The sequence below is a fragment of the Argiope bruennichi genome, chromosome 1 (genome assembly GCF_947563725.1).
Source record: "Argiope bruennichi chromosome 1, qqArgBrue1.1, whole genome shotgun sequence".
NCBI classification, from domain to species: domain Eukaryota; kingdom Metazoa; phylum Arthropoda; class Arachnida; order Araneae; family Araneidae; genus Argiope; species Argiope bruennichi.
In genome coordinates this window covers 27,573,883-27,599,789 of record NC_079151.1, presented here as the reverse complement: position 1 = coordinate 27,599,789, position 25,907 = coordinate 27,573,883, and the positions used below count along the sequence as shown (strand labels likewise).

General features: G+C 25.5%; 1 protein-coding gene across 2 annotated transcripts in view; it reads right to left on the bottom strand.

Moving 5' to 3' along the window:
• LOC129964389 (serine/threonine-protein kinase VRK1-like) overlaps positions 1 to 25,692 on the bottom strand; it is a 34,693-nt gene extending 9,001 nt beyond the window's left edge. The window contains exons 1-8 of one of the 2 annotated variants that reach the window (XM_056079095.1): positions 25,568 to 25,692; positions 15,307 to 15,385; positions 13,023 to 13,169; positions 12,106 to 12,161; positions 8,443 to 8,512; positions 7,836 to 8,032; positions 6,469 to 6,567; positions 5,710 to 5,839 (exon numbers count right to left, since the gene is read on the bottom strand). In XM_056079095.1, coding sequence (XP_055935070.1) covers positions 5,710 to 5,839; positions 6,469 to 6,567; positions 7,836 to 8,032; positions 8,443 to 8,512; positions 12,106 to 12,161; positions 13,023 to 13,169; positions 15,307 to 15,340 — 733 coding nt within the window. In that variant the 5' untranslated portion in view covers positions 15,341 to 15,385; positions 25,568 to 25,692. The remainder of the gene's footprint in view (positions 1 to 5,709; positions 5,840 to 6,468; positions 6,568 to 7,835; positions 8,033 to 8,442; positions 8,513 to 12,105; positions 12,162 to 13,022; positions 13,170 to 15,306; positions 15,386 to 25,567) is intronic. The other variant, XM_056079096.1, reaches the window with a different exon arrangement.
• Between the last annotated feature and the right edge of the window lie 215 nt (positions 25,693 to 25,907).

Here is a 25,907-nt window from a genome sequence, read left to right as displayed (position 1 = left end):
ATTCTGATGAAAAGAGCATCCAATTTTTCATTTATCTAGTTTCTCTCCAAGCTCTACAAAAGATGCTTAGTTTATAACTGTATGAAAGTTTTGGCTGAAAACAAACAATGTATTTGTTCGAGCTGACAATCTGAACTTGACTTGATTGAATACTTGACTGAATTTGATAGAAGTAATTCAACTATTGTTATACCTAATTTCCATGACATTAAGGGTAACTCATATATATCACTACATATTTTATCAACACCACAACATTTCAAAAGTGGTTATTTCTGTTATAAGACGGTTGAATGCAAAACAAGATGACAAAAAACATACCCTTAATCAACATCAAAATAATAATAATTTGAGGGATTTTTTTTTTTACTTTTTTGTACTCAAGAATGTTAATTTCATGCTAAGTTACATAGGCATTTTTTTTTTTTTTTGCTAACTTCTTATACCATTCAAAAATTATTAATGAATCTATTAATAATAAGGATGAATGTATCTTGTGTGGGTATTGGCACTCTCAGCTCTACAAATCAAATTGCTTGATCAACAGCTACCAAATTTGGCATATATATATATATACACTCGGAAAACGTGCTTGACTGCAAATGTGAACCAAGGTGTGATTTTTTTAAAATATTGATTAGAATTTTAATTAAAAATTTAGCTGAATTTTAGCATTTATACACAATAACTTTCAAAAACATTGTTGGAAAATATAAGTTTATCACCATTTTAAAAATTGTCTTTTCGATGATACTAATATAATATTCATGTAAATTCCACCAGATTTTAATTATTTTTTTTAAAAAAATTTGTCCTAAAATTTCAAAAATAGAATACACTGTCATCCTGAAATTCGAAACACTTTCGTTATTTCATCAAATATTTAATTAAATAATTTTTCTCTATTGTTGAAAACTAAGGAAGAAGGATTCTGCTTAATATCTGTGCAGTTTACAAGACAAAAATATTAAACTGCATCACTGCGATGATAGATGAACCGGGAATTTACATTTTTAACTGAACTATGATGTTACGGGGACCTCCATTAGAAAGGCTGATGTACATAATAAATAAATCTTAAGCAAAACAATTAAAATAACATGGCCTTAATATCAGACAATTTAATTTAGGGGGATCCTAAATTGTCACTTAGAAGTTATATCTAAGTGATTTATTTAAAATCAAATTTAACCAATATTCATAACAAACCAACAAGTTGTCTGAGATGATTAGTCTATAAAATAATTCTTTTTTATAAATAGCAAGTAGTTAATTAGAAGTTTAGTTCAACATTTCATTAAAAGTCCATTCAAAATTTATTTATAAATAAAAAAAGTATAAAATATAGTTCTATAAACATATATTTTATACTCTAACCAGGAACAAATTTTTTAATCAGCTAGATTAAATCCCAACTTCTATTTCCCTATTTTATGTCCTAGTTATAATGGAATAACAATATCTCAGAGTTTTAATGAATGGAAAAAGCAAGAAGAAGGAGCAACAATTTAACATTATTCAAAATAATCTATACTTATAATAAAGCTCAATGTGTGTGTGTTGGCGCTCTACAGGCCAGACCGTTTGACATACAGCTACCAAATTTGGTACATGTATACCTTGGAGGTTGGGAATGTGCACCTGGGGTTTCTTTTTTCGAATTTTTAATTAGAATTTCAATTATTAATTAAAAACTAACTTTCCCGCCAAAAAAATCTTCCATTTTCCCCACCGCCAACTTTTCCGCCAAAAAAATCTTCCAAACGAGAAAGGCTTCAGTTTTTTTTTCTCCCAACAGTAATGAGGCTAGGGTTAAAATTTTTCGGCGGATTATTTCAATCGGTTCTGTTTATTTTCTTAATGTTTGATGCATTTAAAATTAAACATTGTTAATGAATCAATCTTTCAGATTCATTCTGAAGTAGTTTTGAATTAAAATAACACAGAATAAAGGAAATTAAAAATGTATAATCTGCATAGCGTTACCCCAACCGGCGTAGAAAAATTCACGCATTTGCGTTACCGGAGCTGGCGAAGAAAATTCACGCATGCGCATTCTGATTGTTGCCATGACAACCGTTACCGACGGATGATTTGAATTTTTTTTGGGTTAGTTGCATGCTTTTGTAAGTAAATTGTATTTATATTAGTTATATATTTTTTGTATATGCTTATAGTTTTAAGTACATCGTTTTTTAAGTAGTTTTTTTAAAACCTGTTTTCAACCGTTTATTTTAAACGATTCGTTTTATTTTCTTAGTGTTTGATGCATTTAAATTTAAACATTGTTAATTAATCGATCTGCTCATAATGAATCTAAGAAAATTTTGTTGACCAACTCTTGAGATATTACATAAATTAAAAAAGATATTCTTTAGTGCCCATAAAGTTTAAACGCTGAGTGACTCTATTTTCAGTAATCAAATTATAAAGAAATGCTTTGTTTCAGTAAAAAATATTATTATATTAATTAAAGATAAATTCTTTCCACTTTAATTTAAAGCATAAATTCTACCGTTTTCAACCGTTTATTTTAAACGATTCGTTTTATTTTCTTAGTGTTTGATGCATTTAAATTTAAACATTGTTAACTAATCAATCTGCTCATAATGAATCTAAGAAAATTTTGTTGACCAACTCTTGAGATATTACATAAATTTAAAAAGATATTCTTTAGTGCCCATAAAGTTTAAACGCTGAGTGACTCTATTTTCAGTAATCAGATTATAAAAAAATGCTTTGTTTCAGTAAAAAATATTATTATATTAATTGAAGATAAATTCTTTCCACTTTAATTTAAAGCATAAATTCTACGGGTGCTAACAGAAAATGAGAGATACATATTACGTTATGACTGAAGGCCTTTATAATATTATGAATGAATTATATGATAATCAAAATTTGAAGTTTTAAAATATTTTGATGAAGAAGCTATTAAAATAGAAATTGCATAAATTATTTAATTATTAAAATTTTAACGAACATTAAGATTGGCGAACCGGCTGGTCGCCAAAGGCGGCTAGTAGTATATAAAAATAATGTTTATATTTACATACTGAATAAAAAAAAAAAAAACACTTTCTGTTTATGTATGGCCTAGAATTTAACAAAGCAAAATTAATATATTAAGGGAGGGTGGATATTGATAACCTCTTGCGTAGTTTAATTATAAATCACCCAGATAAAATAAACATAAAATTACATTTTTGTTATCTTGATAAAACCATTTAATGATTACTTAACAAAAAACATTGCAAAGCTAAATTAATATTTTAATTTATTTATTTTTGCAAACTCGTATATTTGAATATTAATTTCTGCCAATTTTTCAATCATCGGTTTCATCTCCCCCCTTGCAACAATTTCACTTGCAATGGCTGCCTTACATTTGTTGAGACTCCTTTTCTTTTCCCTGAACATTTTTCTGCATTTCTATGTATTCTTCATTTTTAGCGTAGTAATCTTTGAATTTGAAACACCTCTATAAAGGTTTATGACATGATACACAGTTCTTAAACCAATTAAAGAATCTACTTTTGGATTTTTAACAAACATATCCTTGTTGATAATAAATATATTTTCACAGCCCCATTGCCATGTGATAGAAAATACAAGAATTATTCTCAGAACTTCCCCAAAACCTGGAAATTCATCAGGATTCAAAATTTAGAATAGAGATCATCTAAACAAACTTTTCCATTAAATGAATCAAGCTGTTCTTTATATTCATTTTTAATTTTTTATAGCAAAATTTCAAATTAGAACTCAACACACCAAGGAAATTTGTGCTTTAGATTAAAAAAGACGAAGCAAATCGCCACTCATTTTTCACATAATTATGAATTGTTCTTCAAAAAATGTAAATTTAGGTTCAATAGCTTATAGTTACAATTTCAATATTGAATTTTTTTTCTCAGTCTTGGAAAGGATAATCTAGTTCTATAAAAAATAAGCTGTCTAATGTTTTTGCTTCTTCAATTATACTTCTTTAGGCAATATTTTTCATTAAGTACTTAATACGAATAAAAAGATTTTCGTATAAGAAAATGACTGCGAAAAACAAATGAATCATTGTTTCTGAAATTTTTTAAGAAACAGTAGAAGAATTTTAGCAATAAGAGAAGAAGCTAATTCTAGACAGAATAAATTTATTCTGACAAGCATTTATAATAAACATAAGAAAAAGAGCTAAAGAGATTTTTAGTTAAAATACAGATTCTAAAAAAGAATGGTTTGGGTCCAGTTTATGGAAATATATTTCGTAACTATGATGATATAATATTATATTACATTAATATCCCATAAAGAAGTAACTTGAGGATTATCTTGGGATAGATCAAGTAATTTTGAACAAGGGATTGATGGCGAGAATAGTATATGAGCTGGGATAGAAGCTGAAATTTATCCTATTCCCATTTAGAGAAGATGTTGGACTTAATGTATAGCGAATCCGTTCACACAGCAATTCATCTGTAAAAGTTTCAAACAAGAACACTCTGGTCTCGATGCTAAGACATTAAAAACAGACCATCCCAGAGAAGGATTATAGTAAAAGAGAATGTGTTTAATGCTTAATTTGCAAAATGTAGGTACAAACCTTGAGTGAAAGAAATTAGTTAATTATTTCCTTGTATTAACTGTAATTCTGATGCGAACTGACTTTTATGTTGATTGATTAAATAAATTTATTTTAATTTTATTATAAATCACTTGTTATCATTTATTATTATTATGCCAGGTGATAATAATTATTAAATGTCTTACCTACTTTAATTAATAAAGGAATGGTAAAGAAGAAATAATTTGAAATATTTGTGTTTTTATTGTTTCAATTTGCCCTACATTCGGGCATGTTGTAACAGCCGACAAGTTTTGAAAAAATATTTCTCATGCTAAAGTCAACCAACTTTTTGAACATTTTTTTTATGCATATAATGAATGAACCATTGAGCTATAAAGAAAAATAGTAATAATTAAGGAATTGCAAATATGTTTAAAAATATAAACATTTCTTTCCAAAAATTCTTAAAAACAGCACCTATCTCCCCCATTCTTGTGCCGGACTGCCATGCATCCCTAGAGATATGTATATCACAGAACAGAAACATCTAATCTAGATATTAATGCTTCACACAAATTTATTAAGTCAGTACACTAAAAATCTACTGGAGTTCAAATACAATTAAACAACTATTAAATTAAATCTAAAACAAGCAAAGAAGACTAAAGAATACTTATAAATTGTAAAACAAGGAAGATACATTTAAAGATCTGATATTTTAAAATACTAATTTTATGCATATTATAAATAATAATTAAATATATAGATGCAATTTTATTAAGTACTTCTATTACTTTCCTGGTACTTTATACATTTATTAGAAACCACAAACATTCATCATATTGTGAAATATTTTGAAATATAAGAAAATACACTATAATTTCTACACCAAATTAACTATTTCCCTAGGAATAATAATAAAAATAATAATGAAAGATAAGTATACAGTTTATTTCATAATCCTTAAAATATTATGACTAATTTTAATACAACAGAACATAAGTGATAGTTGCTAAATTGATATTTTAATGAACATAATTTCAAATTCAGCATGTAAACTATAGATGATTTTCCTTAAATCTAATAGAAAGGAACACCTAAGTTTATTTCAATTAAATGTTATAAAACAAAAGAGAAAAGAAAATTACCTCCTATATGGGCATCTCGACTAGTAAATTCAATGGTTCCATCATGGGCCTTTCGGCGATCTTCCTTTAATTCTTTGTGTTGACCATTGGTTATGTAACGGCAAGCCAGACCAAAATCTATAAGATAAACCTACAGGGAAAAAAAAAAAAAAAAAAAAAAAAAAAAAAAAACAGTTTCATTACATATGTTCCAAATTTGAAAATAGATGTTATATAAAATAATTGTTTTAATTAGTTTTATCTGATAATATTCTATTTTGAAAAAAAATGTCAAGAAATCCTTAAAATTTAGAACTGATTAGATAATGAGGTTGATATTTGAATTGCCACATTTTGTTTCATCAGTACATTCATCAGTAAAATTTTTAAACCACCGCTGTTATAGAACATGAATGATATACAATGTTTATTATTTATAAATAATATTTTAAAACTAAAAAACTATTTATAAAAGTTTTAAGTACAAAAATATGACTGAATTAATTATCGGAATTTTTGAAGAATTGTGAACAATTCATCTGAAGAAAAAAAAAAATCTGTAATTGCCCGAAAGATTAATTTGAAAGTAAATTATATTTTTACATCTGAAAAAGTATACAGATGCAAGTGGGAAAACTATTGAACTGTTGCATATCCAATATTAATTTATCAAAACACTTTTAAATTTAAACAGAATTGTCAACTACAAAAATTGTTTTGTGCAAGTTAATTAAAAATTTCAACAAAATACTTCATGATATAAAATTTTAAACATCTTACCTCATTTTCTTTACCAGGTCCATAACCAAGAAGTAAATTTGATGCCTTGACATCAGCATGAATATAACCATGACTATGAATGTATTCTAAAATATCCAACTGAAAAGAAAGAATATATACTTATAAATATAATTTCGAATTATATAAAAAAAAAAACCCTATTATAAATACCATATCATACAAAAATAAAACACAAGCTGTATTTGATTTAGCTGCTAACATACTGGTTTCATTCAAAGTAAATAAATAGCAATGTATCACAAAAATACATTTGGCCATTGACAATCTGTTTACGTCATCCAAATAAAATTCAAATTTTTTCATTGAAGAATACATAAAATTGAATAATTCGTCATCCAACATGAGTCCAGTGAAAATTTTTTTATCACTTTAATTCGAAATCAATATTGTACACTAAATCAATGAGCAACAATGTACATTATTTGTCATGTAACATCATTAAAATATCTTTTAAATAAAAGCAACTGTACTAATGAAATATTTCATGGAACATTTTACTTTTTTTGTAAAGAGAATAAGAGATTGAATTGATATATAAATGCTCCAAGTTCATGATTATTTTTAAATATTTAATATAGAGTCAAATATATCATACATCTAAATTCTTAAGACATCAAATTGTAACAGGACATTTAATAATTTTGAAATAAGGAATACCTTAATTTGAATCACAATATATAAAAAATAGATCCTTCAACAATTTTAAGAGACTTGGGAAGCCCAATATAATATATACGATGATTAAACTGGTATATGTTACAATACTTTAACCTTTAAAAAAATGTATTACATAGTAGCTGCTGTAAGTGATCAGCTTGGTTGACCAAAGTATTGAACAAGCAATGGCTATTAAATTAATATAAAGAATGCATAAGTGTTAAAAATTGTACTTTTATTGCTTGATAATTGATCAAAAAAGAAAAAATTTTCCCTATCCATATTTCTTTAAAGCAAAGAAACATCATTCTGTGTGTTATTTCTAATGCTACAACATGAAAGATGTAAATATTAAAACAGCATCACTCTTCATATGTCAGTGAAGCCTAGTTATGACAGCAACAGACAAAAATATGCTTTATGTTTGGGAACGTTCTAATAGTGACAAGACATAGCCAATGAGAAAAATTCATTTCCATTTTATGCTAATTCATAAGCTCATTAAAGTTAGTTTTTATAATAAATATATCGGGAATTTATAAAGAAAAATTCATTTCCATTTTATGCTAATTCATAAGCTCATTAAAGTTAGTTGTTATTATAAATATATGTGGAATTTATAAAGATATTATAATAAAGTAATTAGGCAAAAATACTTTTTAAAGAGTAATGAAAAAAATTATACTTACTACCATTTTACCAAGTGTATATACAGTTTTTAGAGGAAAAACTTTATTATTTCTGTCTAATAATTTCTGCAAATCTTCACCAAATCTTTCCATAACCATAAAGCGGTATTTTATACCTCTGTGTTCATGTGAACCAGATCCAATAAATTTAGGCATACCAAGAAACGATAACTTTTTTTTACGCATCCATTCTTCAACTGTAAAAAATTTTTTTAATAAAAATTAAAAATACAAGAATTTAATTACAGAAATTAAATAAACTACACTTACCAACAATTTAGCCAATGCCTGTATTGAACTTAATGATTTAAATTTTAATATTAATAACTGCTTTTGCAATATTATAATTTGCTTATATATTTTATATATAAGCAAATTACGTTATTAATAAAATAACAGAACCAAAAAATATTATATTAAAATATAAATACAGCTAAATATATATATCTTAATTTGTTTGGATTCTTTCCTTAATTTATAGCAGAATAATCCAATAAAAGAAATTATCAATAGTAATTTGTCAAAAAGAGTTAGCAAATATGTAAATGATTGATTTATTTTAATTTTCAATTGGAATACATTAAAGAACAAAACAAATTTATCTTACTTTGTTCACTTTTCCCAACACGATGGTAAAAGTGCATTTCAGAAAAAAGTGGTCCATTAGTATGAGGTTCCTGAAAAATTAATAGGATATCTTAACCTTTTGCACTCAGAAAAGTAATTTGATACATAATTAATCAACTAATATAAGGAACTGTTTATAGCTTCGAAAAATATATATAATTGTTTTAGGTTGAATTTGCTCAAAAAATTAATCTACATCTTCTTATCACTCTGCAGATATTTTTAGCAATTAAAATTAAAAAATAAATAAATAAAATGTCAAAATGATGCACTATCTTGAATGGAGCCCGAGAGGTGCCAAGTGTAAAAAGTCTAAATTTAATTTACTTTTAACTCTACTTTTAAAGTTTCTCAGTAGAAAGTTTTAAAATCATTAAACACACTTTTCTCAAATAATTTATCTAGACCCTGTTTCAAAATCATTGGTACTTATGCAATTAGAATCCAATAAGCAATAAATGATTCATTATTGAAAACTGTTCTCAAGAACAAGTGGTTTGCTATGCACATTATGAATTAATTCCATTTTGATATTAAACAGAATACAAAATTTATGTTTGTAATGGCATATCAACAGTTTTTATATTTTTGTAAAAACAACCTTTTCTAAGCAAGAATTTTAGAGTGATTCTTTCTTATATATATAGAATGACATAAAAAAAAACATCTATACTGCACCCCAGCATATACTTCCAATTACAAGGTTTTAATAAATAAAGTGATAATTGTATGAAAACAATTTGGATTATCTGGTAGTTAATGATAAAATGTTTAATTACATTTATATACAATAACCACAGAATAAAAGCATTAATTAGTAATATGTTTTTATTACTTTCATCCATGCACAAAGTGACAGGCTTTTATCTACAAAATTTATAGACTCTGCTCATTTTTAAATTTTGAATAGTTTATCTCAAATTTAGATGGGAATATTCATTTCAGAATGTAAATTCATTCAATACATAGAAAAGCTTTCATATACAAACAATTATTTTATTATTGAATGATCGTAACTTGAAAGAAATTTACTAACCCTACATAATTATGTCCATTTTGATTGAATGCCTTAATCTTATTTTATGAAGAAAAAAGAAGAAAATTGAGTATTTACAATGTCCCAGAGAAATGCTGGAATATCCTGCAACAGAATACAATTCTTTGCATGGTATTAAGCTTTTTAAAAAAATGGCATACTTCAGTAACAAGGAATATTTTGAAATGCTATATGTAATCATAATGCTAGCCTAGCTTCAAAAAACAAACACTGCTTCTCAAATTCCTAATATTCTTCTATGAAGTTTACTCACTATATAGTTTAGCAAATACAAACTACAGGATTCTCACTTCCTCAGGGAACATGAGACACTAAACAAGCGATATAGAAATTGACAAATTACATTTCAAATAACCCTCATATTACGTAAACTGTCAATTTACAACTTAAAATTTCATAACAATGCAAAGAACACTTCAATGTAATAATTAGCATCTGTATGGTATTCTTGGACTCAATGGAAAGCAGTAATCAAATAACGACCAAAGTCATAGGACCTTGCATTTGGTCCCCACATCAAATAAAATTAAATCCTTCTGTTCTGAGAAATTAATTTGGACAGATACATATTGCTTTAACTGAGATAGGAGTATCAATTGTCAAAATGATCACTTTCAGTACAAAAGAATTCCATCTTTATTATAAGAGATTTTCTAGCAATGGCAATTTTAGATTAATGAGTGATGTGGCATTTTAATTTGACTAAGTCAACTTCAAAGTGGTGCAAGTCAATAAGTTTATTTTTTAATATCAGAGCAAATTTTGATGATAAAAACATTAAAACTTTGTCTTTATACATGAGCAAGAGAAACACTTCACTAATTGACATTTTTTCACTATGGGAATCAAAATAAATAAATATCTGTATTTTATATATATTTTTATTATCGACATCTACAGCAATCAAACCATTTGCTAACAATGTTATTTAATAGAACTTTATAATTGGAAGTATATGTCTAATTATAATAATTAAGAAAACAAATGTTTTTCCACCTTTTTGTGTATGCTTATATGTAATCCATTAAGAATAGCAAAGAATGATTATAAAATTATAAGTAATGAATTTAATAAAAATTTCAATAAGAATAAAGTAAAAATAATTTTTGGAGATCATATGGATAATAAGGAATGGACAGAATTTTAAAACTAAAACCATTTGTCTTCTACCGATATCTACAGCAAACATCTTTTTTAAATAAAAGAAGAAATATAGAAGCAAGATTGTATATTATAGTACCAGTATAACATTTTTTCAAATTTGTGTTAAAATACACAAAGGAGTTTTCACCATTTAAAAAAAGTTTGATAGATATATGATATGCTTTTTTAAATTTAATATTTAATATATACTTATCAGATTTTCATATGATCATTATATCATTTAAGATAAAACATAGGATTTAAAAAAAAAGTTTTTCATGTAGCTTCTGATTCTACATATGGGTATATTTCAGCATTCAAGAGCATCCATTGTTTCTAATATCAAATTCACTTTACAACTTTTCCAAACTATCAGTACAGTTCCACCTTTTATAAATCAATAAATATCTATTTTACTAGGATTGCTACAAATGTATTAATAAATCTAGAAAAGCCTAAGTATGAAAAATACTTGAAATTGAAAATATAAATTGGTTGTCCTTTATTTTGCACATAACATTTATTTAGGAATACCTTATCCACATAACTAAATTCAAATTAACCAAAATCTTGCTATCTAAGTAGGGAGTCAACAATAATGTATTTATATGGGTATATGTACAATAAGGAAAAAAAAAAAAGGATTATGTAATTAATAATGTTTAAATTACAAGATTTTTTTTTTTATTTCATAAGTTTAAAACTTGTCTTTATAAAAACTTCTTTTTTTTTTTTTTTAACTGGCAAACATTCTTTATAACAGCTGTTTTTCCTTTCTCCTTAATTAGAACAATTTAGTTAGTCATAACTTTACTTCTTTCAACTTAATTCCAGTTAAATAATACTAAGGAATAAATTAAAATTATAATAAAACAGAAATATCATTTAATTTAAAGTATACTGGAAAAATAAAACTTCCATATCAAGGTCAGCCAATAAAATTTTGAAGTACCAATCATACTCGCATAGTTTTGTATTAAAATACACAAAAAAGTTTTCAGAATTTAAATAGTTTTATAAATATATAATATGCATTTTTTTTAAAAATGTTATTAATATTTATTTTATACTTATTGTATTTTTTATGATCATTATATCATTTAATATAAAATACTTATATTATACATCAAAATTTATGGTAAATATAATTTTTGATTAGACATAGTTATATTTATTCTTATTTTATAATGAAGGTACACTTCAATAAATTGAGTATGAGGGGAATATAAAACTTTCAAAAACTAAACCAGAATCCTTATAACAACAATTTTTTTACATATTGAATGAATTTATAAAAAGAAATTTAATGTATAGTTTAATGAATTTTAATAGAAAATGAGATGATACAATTTACATTACATATTATTACTAACATGCTGATAATAAATATGTGGCAAACAATAATTTTAGAATCAGTATATGATACAAGAAGCAAATACTTACAACTTTGATGACATATTTTGCATCTAAACCTGGCCTTTTTTTAATATCATCAGATGCTGTATAAAAAGAATCAAGGATATAATTTTTAGAATAGTCTCTTCATTATTTATTTAGCAGATAAATATAACTCTAAAAGAAAATCGAAACTACTTTTTAAAAATATGAAGTATTTGCATATATGTTCTGAATTCAGCTGATTCAGGAAAGGTTAAAAAAACTCTCTGTGGAACAAATAAAAAAAGTTAGATTCATTTTGAAAACATCTTTAAAATGTATAATTTTTCAATTCTAGAAACTTATTACGATGCTTAAGAACTTTTTATTTGATCAAAATATTCAAAAACATTTTCATTAAACAATATTAAATAAATTTTCTAGTATTCCATTGTTTTTCTGTGCATAAGTAAAAGATTTCTAAGATTAATTTTTAAAAATTTTAAAGCTTTCTTAAATTGTATTAATTTAATCTTCAAAATTTCATTATTAGATTTTAAAAACTAACTGAAGTCAAAATAAGTATTCAACATTCATTTAGAAATCTGAAATCACAAATAAAATTTACTAATAATATAAGTATTATTTAATAGTGTTAATGCCAGATTTCTTTGAGGAACATTAAATATTTAAATTGGTTTTCGTACAAATGAGTGCTTTTATAATTGTAATATTAGATTTTCTTAGCTGACTTCAACTTATAATATTTTTTTTTTTTTTTTTTTTTTGTATAATTACACATTTTAGCCATTTTTCATAACCAAACATGTAATGAAAATTACCAATATAAATTAGTCCTATAATAAAAGATACAGACATTACAATAACAACTGAAGATTTAAAATCTTTAAAAGTAAATAATTGAAAAACCTGTTAATTTTTTTAAAAAAAGTAATATAAATGTAAAAGTGATATGAACAAACCAAGATAAATTTCGCCGAATCCACCAAGACCTATTGATTTCCCAAGCTTCCACTGCCTTTTTATTACATCTGTTAATATAACTCCATTTGGCAGAGGATCAGGAAGCCTATTACCATTAGGAGCAATTCGAGGTTGTTTCATGCCTGCTAAACAAAAAGAAATTTCACTGACAAAGAATATATGAAAGCTGTTCAATCAAATATGTGACTAATTAAGTGGGCAAATTTTTATAAACATCTTAATCTTTAATAAAAATATAATAAGCATGTAAAAAGAATGAAGATGGAAATAATATTGCAACTTATTTGAATGATATAAAAGTATAAAATGAAAATAATTTCAAATTCAGAATGTTAATATGAAGCACGTACACATATGCATATTTTAAAGCAATTTCATTAGTAAGGCAAAGAGCATAATTGTAGGAAAAAATAAAAGAAATTAATAAATATTTCACTAATGAGCATAATTTTTAATAATTTTGTCATTTCATATTCTCAAACAATTTCAATTCAGCTATGAAAAAGCACTATTTTATAAATACTTATACCAAAAATCGTCTCAAAATATTACTCAGCATTCTGTTTTCTTGACATTTTTTAAATAATTGTTAAATTTAAGTTACCATTTGAAAGGCAAGCAATTCTAGAAATTGGTGTGTTTACATTTTTTAAGTCTGATTATATTATTAATGAAAGTTCAATTTGATCAAGACGATAGCTTTTCATTTGCAATTCTTTTCTTACTCCATTAGGATTTAAAATGGTTGTTTAAAGTATTAATAAAGATCAGAGGGGAACTGGAATCAATAAGAGAATAGTTAATAAAAGATTTTGGTAAGATGTCATGGATGGAAAATGTAATCAATGTTCCATTAAATTTTGACTAATGTAGTTTAGTAGAAATTTTCTTATCTTCAAAACTCAAAATACAATTTAGTTTTTTAAAAAAATAAGCAACATTTTATAATCTACATGACACATAAACCATTCACAAAAATGTTAAACATTTATCATAATATAACCCAAAAAATTGAATGGACTTTCATAAATATGCCCATGAAAGAAAGTAAAACCGATTGTTTTGTCAAGACTAGATCATTCATTTTTGCATCTTCAATTCCTATATAAGACTAATGAACAACTATTTGACAGCTGTTAATTTCTTAGCCTCAAAACTTTTTATCGATTACATTTAACAAAATATCTATTAATTTCTTGAAAGCAGTGAAAGATTTTACTCCCCATGTAGAGCAAGATTCAAACTATTAAATTTAATGAAGATATTTCTTTAGAATTTTTTTTTTTTTTTTAGCTTCATAATTAGATTATTTAATTCATGTCTCTTCGGAATGCATTTAATTTCTTTTCCTAATGAATTTAACCATTATATTGATCAAAAATATGCTTATCCTAATAAATTCAACAAAAATTAAGCAATCAGGAAAATGATTCCCAAAATTAATAACACATAACTTCAAAATTAGGTTAAATATTTTTGTATATTTGTTTCAGAAAAGAATTATGAAAGGCCTTCTTGACCAGTTAGCAAAAGCTTGCCATCTTTGATAGTAACAACCTCCCATAAAGCTTCAAGAAAGAAAATTCAATTTTCATTTTTTAGGTTTATAACTGAAACTGCTTAAATTGTGATATTTGGCACATTATCACTTGGGGAGGGCAGCTATAATTTCGCAATTATGACTAAATCTGAAATTAACCAAACATAATTCAAGAAAATTAAAGGGCTTCAATAAAAAATTTCTACCAGTTCTGAAGTGCAAAAACTACACAGTTCAGGATCTATCTGGAAAATAATCGCGCCTCAATTTATGTTTATAGAACAAAATAAGGAGGGGAGGGAGTTAAAAAGAAACACACACAAAGCTTTTTTCCCATAATACTGAAATTTTCAACATTAAAAATTTATGTTGGAATGCAACTTTTTTTAAAAATTTAATCATTTCATTTTACATGAAATATTTGAAATGTTTCAAATTAGTTTTGCATAATAATCACTCTTAATGAATGTCCATCTTCACAAGAGAAAATGTTCCTACAAATTTCATTGTATATTTGAGATATGGAAAATCACGGCTTGGAAAAACAATCAAAAATAAAAATTAGAACTATTTTAAGACATTAAATAACACACACACACACATATATATATAAACTAAATTTAAAAAAAAAAAATCTTATAATATATTTGCAAATATTTTAATATAATGCAAGAAAGGGGAAAAAATTAGTATTTGTTCAATTCATTCATATAATATACAACCTCTTCTGGGAGCTTGGCTTCCAATTTTGGCCATGACAAGATTATAAGTTGAAACTGTAGTACTTCATTAGAGAATGCTCTAATAGGATAAAAAGAATAAAATTATAAACAATTTAAAAATAAAATACTATACACGTTCATAATTATCACCTACCATAAGCATTTCATCAATTAGTAAATTACCTTATGCATTACACTAAGAATAAAAATGTTTTAATTTTTTTTTTTTTTTTTTTTTTTTTTTTGCCAAAGATAAAAGAACAACAAAGAATACTTTACTAATTGGTGGATAATTCAAAATTATTGTCAATAACCAAAAATTGCATTATTTTTACAATTACTTTCTTTTACTTTCAATAATAAAATTATGAAATTAGAATTACAATTTTTTAAAAATTATGTGCATGATGGTGCAGTAAATAATTTAACCCTTTGCTCTCAAGAACTATTTTGCTCCAGTTCCTGCAATAAAGTGGTGGCTGATATATTAATGACAGAACAGCAAATAAATTTATGGCATACTAAAATTGACTTGTTTTTGTTTCAAGAATTAAATCTTTCTTACTTAATTTTGGAAAATAATTTTTTAGTTCAAAGTAATAAAAATGTATTTGAAAATATATAGTGAGGAAAACCACCAAAGAAATGCAAATATTTAATTCGTAACAATTAAAACTCATATCAAAGCAAAAATTATAAAAATGTATTTTTTTAAAAGTTTTATAAAATAATTGAAAACCATTCACCAATTTCCACTCAAACTTGCTGCATTTTCAAACTACAAAGCAATCCAAATACATTCTGACAATATCTTAAATAATCTTTTTTAAAATATAGAAAATAATAACTCTCAAACTGTCAAAAAAAATCCATGTATTAAATTTATTTATGTAGTCTACAAAATTATTTTGATTAACTGATTTCTTTAACACTGCATGCTTAAACTTAAAGGGGGGGGAGGGGGAGATAATTCATAATTTTTAACTAAATCTTATTAAAAATTGTAGGCGATTTATAAAAATATATAGAAATTGAAATAGTGTAATTTTACAATTTGTTACTTTATTTATGTATTACATATTTATAAACTTAAAATATTTTTTAAGTTTTCACATCAATTCAGAGAAGAGGCTATTATAAAATTATGTTTAAGATAATGGGAAAATAGCAAGTTACGATAAACTATTTTCACTGTTAATTACATAAATGAGTATGTAACTTTATTTTACATTGCATTCAGTTAATATACAGATTAGCTGAAGCAAGTTCATATCCCCTTTCCATTTGTCACATATCTTCAAATGCATGTATATATGAAATTATTTCCCTTTTAGAGAAATTCCTATACATTTCATATAAAATTAAACAAGCAAATCCCTCTGCTCAGAAATTAGCAAACTTTCAACTTTCATCATATTTAACATCACAAATTATAAACACCTTTAATTATTTATTCCTTGATTGCCAATGCAAGAAGATAAATGTTGGAGTTGCATGAAAGAACAAAAATTGATAAAGAAAGAAACTTTTGTTTTTGAACATGAGATGTAAAACATTAAAGTCAATTCGAGTTAAAGTAATAGCCAAGTAATTTATTTGGATTTAAATTTGATATAAATATTCAAATTCTAAAAGATATACGACATCTATTCAATATAATTACAATTTTAATGCAGAAAATATAAAATGCAATAAAATAAATAATGTAACTATGATTAATAAAACATAACATTCAATAATAATTGCAATAAAATAAAAAAATTAAAACTTACATTTTAATGAAAAATGATTTTGATTTAACAATGAATTTCACATAAATATAATGCAAACCTTCTCTGTGAATGACATATAAGTATTAATAAGCAGAAGCCGTATTAGCTGCTTTTCTACTTCGTAAAACAAGTAGAGGTAGAGGAAGCCAACTATTCTCATAAGCAAGTAATATAAAATTTAAATGATCATTTGGCAATTACATTTTCATGAGGCAGCATCTTCCTTTTATTGATTAACTCAGAACTTTAAACACTAAAATAACTTACTTTAAATTCATAATTTAAATTAAAACAAGCATCTTTTAATTATTTAATTTAGTTTAAAATTAAAATCAGCATTATATAGCTTAATAAATATAAAATATCCTAATGAAAAATAACTTTAGCATAAATTTATTACTCATTTAAGATATTCAAATATATTTCCCTTGGGAACTAAATTAAACATGAATTATAGTTTATCTTATTCTAAGCATTTCAATTTTTATCAAAAAAATCAATCAGAGAAAATAAAGAAGTTTTCTATACTTTCACTTCAGTCTTGAAATGAAAGTATAGAAAACTTTTTTAAATATTCAACTGAAATTAAAGAAAGCAAGTACATAAATTTTAAGGTTATGTGAATTATACTATGACACAATAACTACTTAAACTAATCTAAATCAAGAAAACTTAGAGAAACAAATATATCCGAAACTTAAAATCCTTATCATTAAAAAGGATATGTCTATTTTTCTTTGATGCTCTATTAGTTAGAGTTACAAAACTTGGCACATACTTCAGAAAGTGGAAAAGCACCCTTTAATGATTTCTTGCAAATATTATTTAAAAATTAGAAGAGATTTTGATATTTTCCTGTAATAACTTCTAAAAATATTTTTGTGCAAAATTTTTTAACTATTAATAGAATTAATTTTAAAATTAAAAAAAATGTCTTTTTAATCATACCAGTTTAGTTATTTTGTTTCCAGAATTGCAATTATATTTAAAAAATATCTTTTAGCATAAGATTCTTAATATAATTTTAACTATATTTTTATTCCTGTAGTAAAATTAAATTTTCTTTCAATCTTATATAAAATATTTAATAGTTCTATTTTATTTCATTGTTTAAAGTTAAGAAAAAAAAGATTTTGTTCATTATCAGAGCAATTTGTATGTTGAATGAGAAAGGAAATTCTAATATGAAATAAAAATAGTGTCATTAATAGGCTTTAATGACACTACGATGCAATGGACCTTGGCTTCATTAAAAAAGTTCATGCACAAAATATACAGAATAGATTTAAAGATATGAAAACTAATAGTGCTATAATGGTAAATAATAATTAATTTTTATGGCATATATTATAAGTTTTTAAAGCATTGTTGTAATTTTTAAATATTTTCCATTAACTCATTGCAATAATATTTTTGGCTGTTAACTGTAAATATAACCAGATTTGTTGTGAAAAATGTGCTGGCGCACGGATTGATTCTGGCGTTAACCTGCAAGATATTGGAGGCAGCAATTTACCAAATAAACAACTTGCAATTTAGCTAAGAAATAGTGGTGGAAATTATTTTTATTCTAATTTATATTGATTCTTTCAATTAAGTTATTGAATCTCAATAGTAACTAATTCAACATGGCAGTAACATCTCTTAACAGAGCTTTAACATGCTTCACAATTCATGTACAAAATAAACAGAATAGATTCAAAGATATGAAAATTTACAGAGCTTTAATGCACATCTCAAAATGATGTTTAAATATGCAAAATGAATATTCAAGCAAATGGTTATCTCTTCTTATTGCATCCCATGCATGACATAACACATACAATAAACTTTGTATTAACATGGTGGCTACAGAAACTGAAAAACATTTTCCTGATTTATGCCTACTAATTATATTAGTTTTCTCCCTATCAGAATCATTCTACATATACTATAAAAAATTATTATAAATACTTTTACAATTAATTAATATTACATTTCTTAGATGGAAAAAATACTGAAAATTTTAAATACTTTGCTTTTAAAATTGTATAAGAATTCTAAGAAACAGAAAATTCTAAATTCTAAGAAGCCTACTTTTTGCAACACAAGTTAAAATTATGTTAACAGTGAAGGTTAGTATGATCTTTGATTAAAATTTTATAACAATATTCAATCACTAAGTAGTGTCCGGCATAGGTATTAGAATTGGGTACTGAAAAATGAATATAAAACCAGCAGGATTATATGCACTTACTTTAATAGCACATGTATTAGCAAAAATTTAGCAAAAGAAACCATAAATTTTATTTCAAATCTTTTCTTTAACAAATTATAAGAAATTACTTGTCAAATAGAAAAAAATGTTTTAATAGAATAAAAGATTTTTAATTCCATTTATAGTTGTAGATAATGCTAGGATAAAGATATTAATTTAAAAATAATAACAAGTAAATACTTGCATATTAGAATTAAAATGAAAAAATTACAAATAATAATCAATTATTAATTGTTGAAATATCAATTATCAGAATACTAATAAACAATATCTGGTTTAAAGCAAAAAATCCTGTTTTAAGTGAAAAGTCTGAAAAGTTTCTTTTTGCAAAATTTTGAGCCTTGTAATTTCTTTCTCAACTCTTAAATGGTCTTTTTAAGCTGCCTCAAAAATTGTGCTTTGTAATTCTCTTTGATATTATTTTTAATGCTCTCTACTACTGATATTCTGCTTGCCTCCCCAACCCCCACTTCAGAATTCCGCTTTATTCCACTTCTTCCTTTTGTTTGTCACTTCATACACTTTATATTAAGTTTGTGAATTCCTCACACTTTTATCAATTGTTTTGAAATTCCAAATTTATTTCTTCTGCTATTTGCTTGAAGACTGTCAAAATTTTTTTCTTGCAATGGGTGTTTGTTCATTCATATTCTCCCACAGATAATCTTTATTGACTGAAAATACTCTCTTAACATAACTGTTGCCATCAGAAAGTATCATTTTTAATAATGATATGATTTTATTGCAAGGTTTTCATTTTTGAACAGGTCAAACCAAAATGCATTCATTTGTTCTTTTCTTTAAATAATAATAATAATAAAAAAGATCTTTTGGAAAGTTTCTTTATGGTTGCTGTTAGCAACATTCATCAATTTATCACTCTTCTTACCATGATGAAAGCATCAATAATTACCAAAAAGTCACCATATCCTTGAAAGAAAGCTGTCCCAGATTGCTAATATTATGATCATTTTGGCGACATTAGACTTCGAATGTAGACAAATAATGTGAAATGCTCTCAATGGCAATTTACACTACATTTAGTTTTTATGAAATTTCCCAGATTGATAAAAATCCCTGCCTTTTTCCTAGTATTCCCAGTTCTATCACCATCCTGATTAATTATGATGTTTGGCACAAGTATATACTTAAGATTTGCAATTATCTCTCTGTGATGTCAAGTGGCTGCCTATCTTTTGTTCATCTTTTCTGTTCTAAGTTGAAACTGAAATAATATATCTCAATTTTTTATTTAGTTCAGATGGAAATAATAAAGATCTAATATATACTAAACTGCATGACCTTTCAACATCATTCATTATAAGCTCAGAAAAGTCTGAAATCATATTTGAAGTAAAAAAAGATATTAGCATATAGTTTTCCAGTTACTAAGAAATTTTTCGAATTCTGTACTGATGGTGAAGGGGAGTTTTCCGAGTTGTGTAATGAAAATTCAATTTTGCCTTTGTATAATCTAAGACAAAGAGGCAGTTGGAACATACCAACTATCTGGGAACTTGCTATTTTCATTGCTGAAACAAACCAACTTGAAAAAAAAATATATGGTTACCACTGATGAACTGCAACTACAAATCAGGTTGATAAAACTGAGCCACGACTGCAAAAGCCCATACCAAGACACAATAACAAGTAGTGAGCATAATGAGAATTTCCAAATGTTTATTAGGATGTCAATAAATAGTACAAGATATATAACATCCAGAATATAGAGATGATAAAACATGAATTTTGTTAAAGGATTCAGTTTGAAATCAAATTGAAAGTTTTGGCAATTTAATAGCTAAATGCCCCCCCCCCAATCAAGCTTAATTCAGAATAGGAGATGGTGATTTTTTTAAATAAAAAAATTAAAAGAATGATTAAGTGATTAGAGAGTGCAAGGCATCCTTTAGAGAATATGTACATTTGAAGTCACAGGACACTCTAACATGATTATAAAAACATATAACAAACCTCATTTGAATGGTTCAATACAGATTTCAAACTGGATAAAACCGAAGAGAAATTTATTTTGAAGCAAATAGAATTTAACAACTGACAAAATATTCAAGTAAAATTTTAATTAGCAACCATGTTATAAATACCTATGTTACTAATCACAAATAACATAATAATTAATAAACAGAGCATTATTCAGGGGTGTTTGTGGGACCCCAAAAAATCCCCGGAAACTTTTACGGACTTACTACCGACATTTTGGAGTTTCGAGAGGGGGGGGGAGAAATGAAAAATTACGATTATGAAGTATTGAATGACCTAATTATAAAAGTTCAATGAATTACTTTTTTTGCAAAATTAAGACCTTTGAACCCAGGTCACGTGATCGCACATCTGGTCGAACGAAGTCTCTCCCTTTTTTTTCTGCCGCGCCTACTTGCCGAAAAGAATCCAGAAGAGAATGTCCGAGAACCGGGGGAATGAGTCATAACTCGCAATAAGGAACGAACAAAAAAGAAGTTTTTTCCCCCTTTTCACGCATTATCACTGCCTTTGGAGAAAGAAAGGGAAAGTTTTCACCACACACACTGACCTTGCGTTTTCTGCTTTCAAAGCAAACAAAATTACCCAGATCAAAATAAATAATTCATTATTATTCCTACTTCCTTTTGAACGACGATCCCCGGAATTTCCGGGTATCGAAGTTCAAAATCCCCGGAATTCCGGGGTTTCCCCGGAGCACAAACACCCCTGATTATTTAAAAGGAAAAAGACTTAAGAGAAAATATCTAAATTTATCAAATCTATATCTTAAAAGAAAATATGATATGGCACTTCTCCGCTGCAACGAAACCAAAAAGCAGAGAAAAAATTTCGCCAATTTGGCAATTTCAATCATCCAATTATATAGCATGTGATTTGCACATTCAAAATTTTTCATAATAAATAACAATGTGCTTGAAATATGTTTATAATTTGGCAAAATTTTTTCTTGGCCCTTTTTGGTCGACGTTAAAACCGAATTGTACCTATGATATTGTCAAGTTTGTAAACAAATAGATCATTTAAGAAGATTGAGAAAAATTTAATTTTTTTTTCAATAAAATGTTTTTAACGCATTGTTTTGATAAAACTAATAAAAATGTAATTTCAGATTTTAATTATTAAAGTTTGCGTATAAGAAATAACGATATTTCATTGTTGGTAGAAGTTAAATATTTTTGCGCTTAATTAAATCCCAACTCGCATTCTCCAAAGAAGTTGTCTTACCGCATAAGCAATCAATGAGCACAAATATGACATTCATGAGTTTGAATGCCATAAGAATCCAAACTCGTGAATTTTGTGGTAGGTTTGCCACAATTAATAGATTATTATTAGCATTTGATATTTTTTAAAACATTTTTACGGCCTCCCAAAATGAAAAAGTACTGAAATAGTTAATAAATTTAACTACTTTGCTGATGTGGAAAACTGAATTTTTGTAAAAGCACAAATTTGTTTAACAACCAAGAGATTGTAATACACAGATCTGGAGGTATAGGCTATAAAGGGTACATACTTTAGAAAATCTAATGAAAGATAATTAGGCATATTTAAATAGGCAAGTAATATCTATTATTTATCATATTATTTGAAAAAGCAAACAATAGTTTTCACGATTCTTTATCAAAATAGGAATAAATTTTTTAAAGCCTTAATACTATCTTGAGGCAATATATATACAAGATGTAGAAAATTCATTGAAATGATCATTATTCTACGACAAATATGTTATGGGATAAATTTTATCCTCTTACGGTTGATTATTTGACTGAAACCAGTAAAGTTTTGGGCATAAATGGTTTGTTATAAAAGAAAAAAGTTTTTAATAATAATAAGCTTAAATTTTAAATAATATTAATTATGCTTAGTGAAAAAAAGTTTTAAATAATAGACTTTTTTTATATATACATTACACTACTTATATTATCAAGTAGAAGAATCATACTTAAGATATATATTTTGTCATTCCTTTGGGAGACAAAATTATTGTTAACCTTTGCATGTGCCATATTATAAGTGTGTAGCAGTTTTTCATTTTAATTGTAAATAATACGAATGTCTATGGAACTTTGATTTTGTTTTCTGGGTTCTAATCCCTATTGATCTTTTTTTCATTCAGTAAGTTATGCATAAAAAGTTTAATTGTAATCAAGCAAAAAAAAAAAAAAACCAACAAACAACAAATCAGCTATTTGCTAAATATGGAAGCAATAAATTATATATATATTATTCTCATGCATATACAAGCAAATATGTCAATTTAAGTTTGCTTTACAACATTACAACTAAGTTACTTAATTACAACATAGAGAATCCAACAACTTATTTCTTTACATGATATCCATTTAAAAAACACATTTTAAAAACTTGCAATAGAAAAGTATTGCTATATCTCATAAATATGTTACTATACAAAAAGAAAGTAGTAAATGATAAAACAAGATGAGTATAAATTAGAATGAAAAACTAACAAATTGATTGTCAATTTTATTAGGATTAGTTAAATGTCATCAAAAAAAGGATAACAAAATTAAAAGTCACAATAAAAAATATTCTTTTAAGTAACAAAAATTGTCACTAGAATTACGTAGTAATAACTGTATCTTAATTATTCTTATTTGTATGAGGTACAGCTAAAATTTGTTTCAGGCTAGACAGTATAAAAATTACTCATAAATTCTAGGATCAAAATACAAGTAGTAAATAACAAATTATCGCATGTCTTCTGACATCTTTGAAACTAAGAATTATGTTTAAGTACTCTTCTGTCATTGGGCCATGAAAAAACTCATCCCATATTATAGATGAATGTTGGTTTTAACAAAATAATGCCAACTTTGCCTTTTAAGTTATGCAAAGATTGTGGTTTTAGTAACAGAGAAGTATTTTTTTATATCCAAAAAAAAAATAATCTAAATTTAGTAGGAGTAACTCTGAAGCAGCATGAAATTAAAACTTTAAAATTCTACTTAAATTACAGATGGTTTAACAATATTTATTAATTTGACAAATAGACCAGTACTCATGCATTAACCACATATCAGCCATTAATCACCAAAAATTGTTAAAGATATGTTAATCAGCAATTAACTGCCAAAGATGTTATACTGATTTATTGAATAAGTTTAATGACATGTAGTAAATACACAAATACCAACTGAAACTAAAGAATACAGTACTAATGTCAAACTGATTTTTTCAATGGAGATAATTCATTAACTGTAATAATCCAGCTGTATCATACAATTTTAATGTTTGAAGAGCTTTCTAATGTTAGGAATAATTAGAATGCACTGGTAAAATTTTTTTATCCTGACAAATATTTAATCAATTTACAAATCAAATATAAATTACTTTAATATAGTTAATTTTAAATTTAAGTTATAAATTTATAATTTCATATATAATTCAATATTTTTGTACTGTTAATACTTCAAGTCTTAAGCAAATAATTATCAAATAAATTCAGCTTATCAATTTTAAATGCGATTCATTTTTTTAATCTTATAGCTTTATATCCATGTAACATTTCAATAATGTCAATCTTAATTTTAGAATCTATGTAAAAAAAAAAAAAAAAAAAAAAAAAAAAAAAAAAATCCATCACATATACCAGAAATAAAAACATCCTTTAGCTATATTCCGTACAGAAACATCTTATAATTGCACTAATGTACGAATCCCAAATATTCTGCAGAAGAAAGTAACAAAATAATAATGAATAACTGCGAAAGATAATATTTCCAACTAAAAAAATTTGCTACGCTTTTGAAGATGCGTATATAGAAATAGATTGAAAAATAATATCTTCTCTATGAAGATATAAAACAATCTTGAATTTTATCTTTGTTAACATTATTCACTAGTAAAAATAAATTATTAATTTTTAGTGTTATTGTACAAACTAATAAAACACGCACATATACGTATATGAGCTGAATTTAACTTAATGACATTTGCAACTCACAAATATCCCAATAAGATAATTGTATTTCAACTCCCATCTTCTAAACCCTTTTAGTAATAAAACGTATGAATTCAATAAATGTCTAGTAGAATTTCATAAACATAACAATACAGCAAACAACCTTAACGAAAAAGGCATTTAAAAACAATAAACATAGCATTGAATATGCAATAACCTCATATTTATCTTTAATACAAAATTAAATCATTATCTACAGTAAGAGAAAAAAGTATTACATCTAATTTCGACACTGTCACTTACTTTTTTGTTTATAAACAAATGTTGGTAACTTCAAGTTAACTCGTTCTGCCGCCGTAAAATTCAAACTATTATCTCTTCATGTGATTTTTGTTCCATTCTGTCATATTGCGCCCGTTGATATTCCGTTATTTCTTTGCGGTTATAGATAAAAGATAAATTTATCAATATAAATTAAGAAAGAAATTGATAAATTTTAATTATTAATTTATTTAGTTCAAAGATTATATAGCCGTATAAAATAAAAACTTATAAAAAATCTTAGTATATCGAATTTTAATTACAACATTCTAAATGGAAAGAGCGTAAAGTCGATATTCCTCAAATCCAAAAAAAAAAAAAA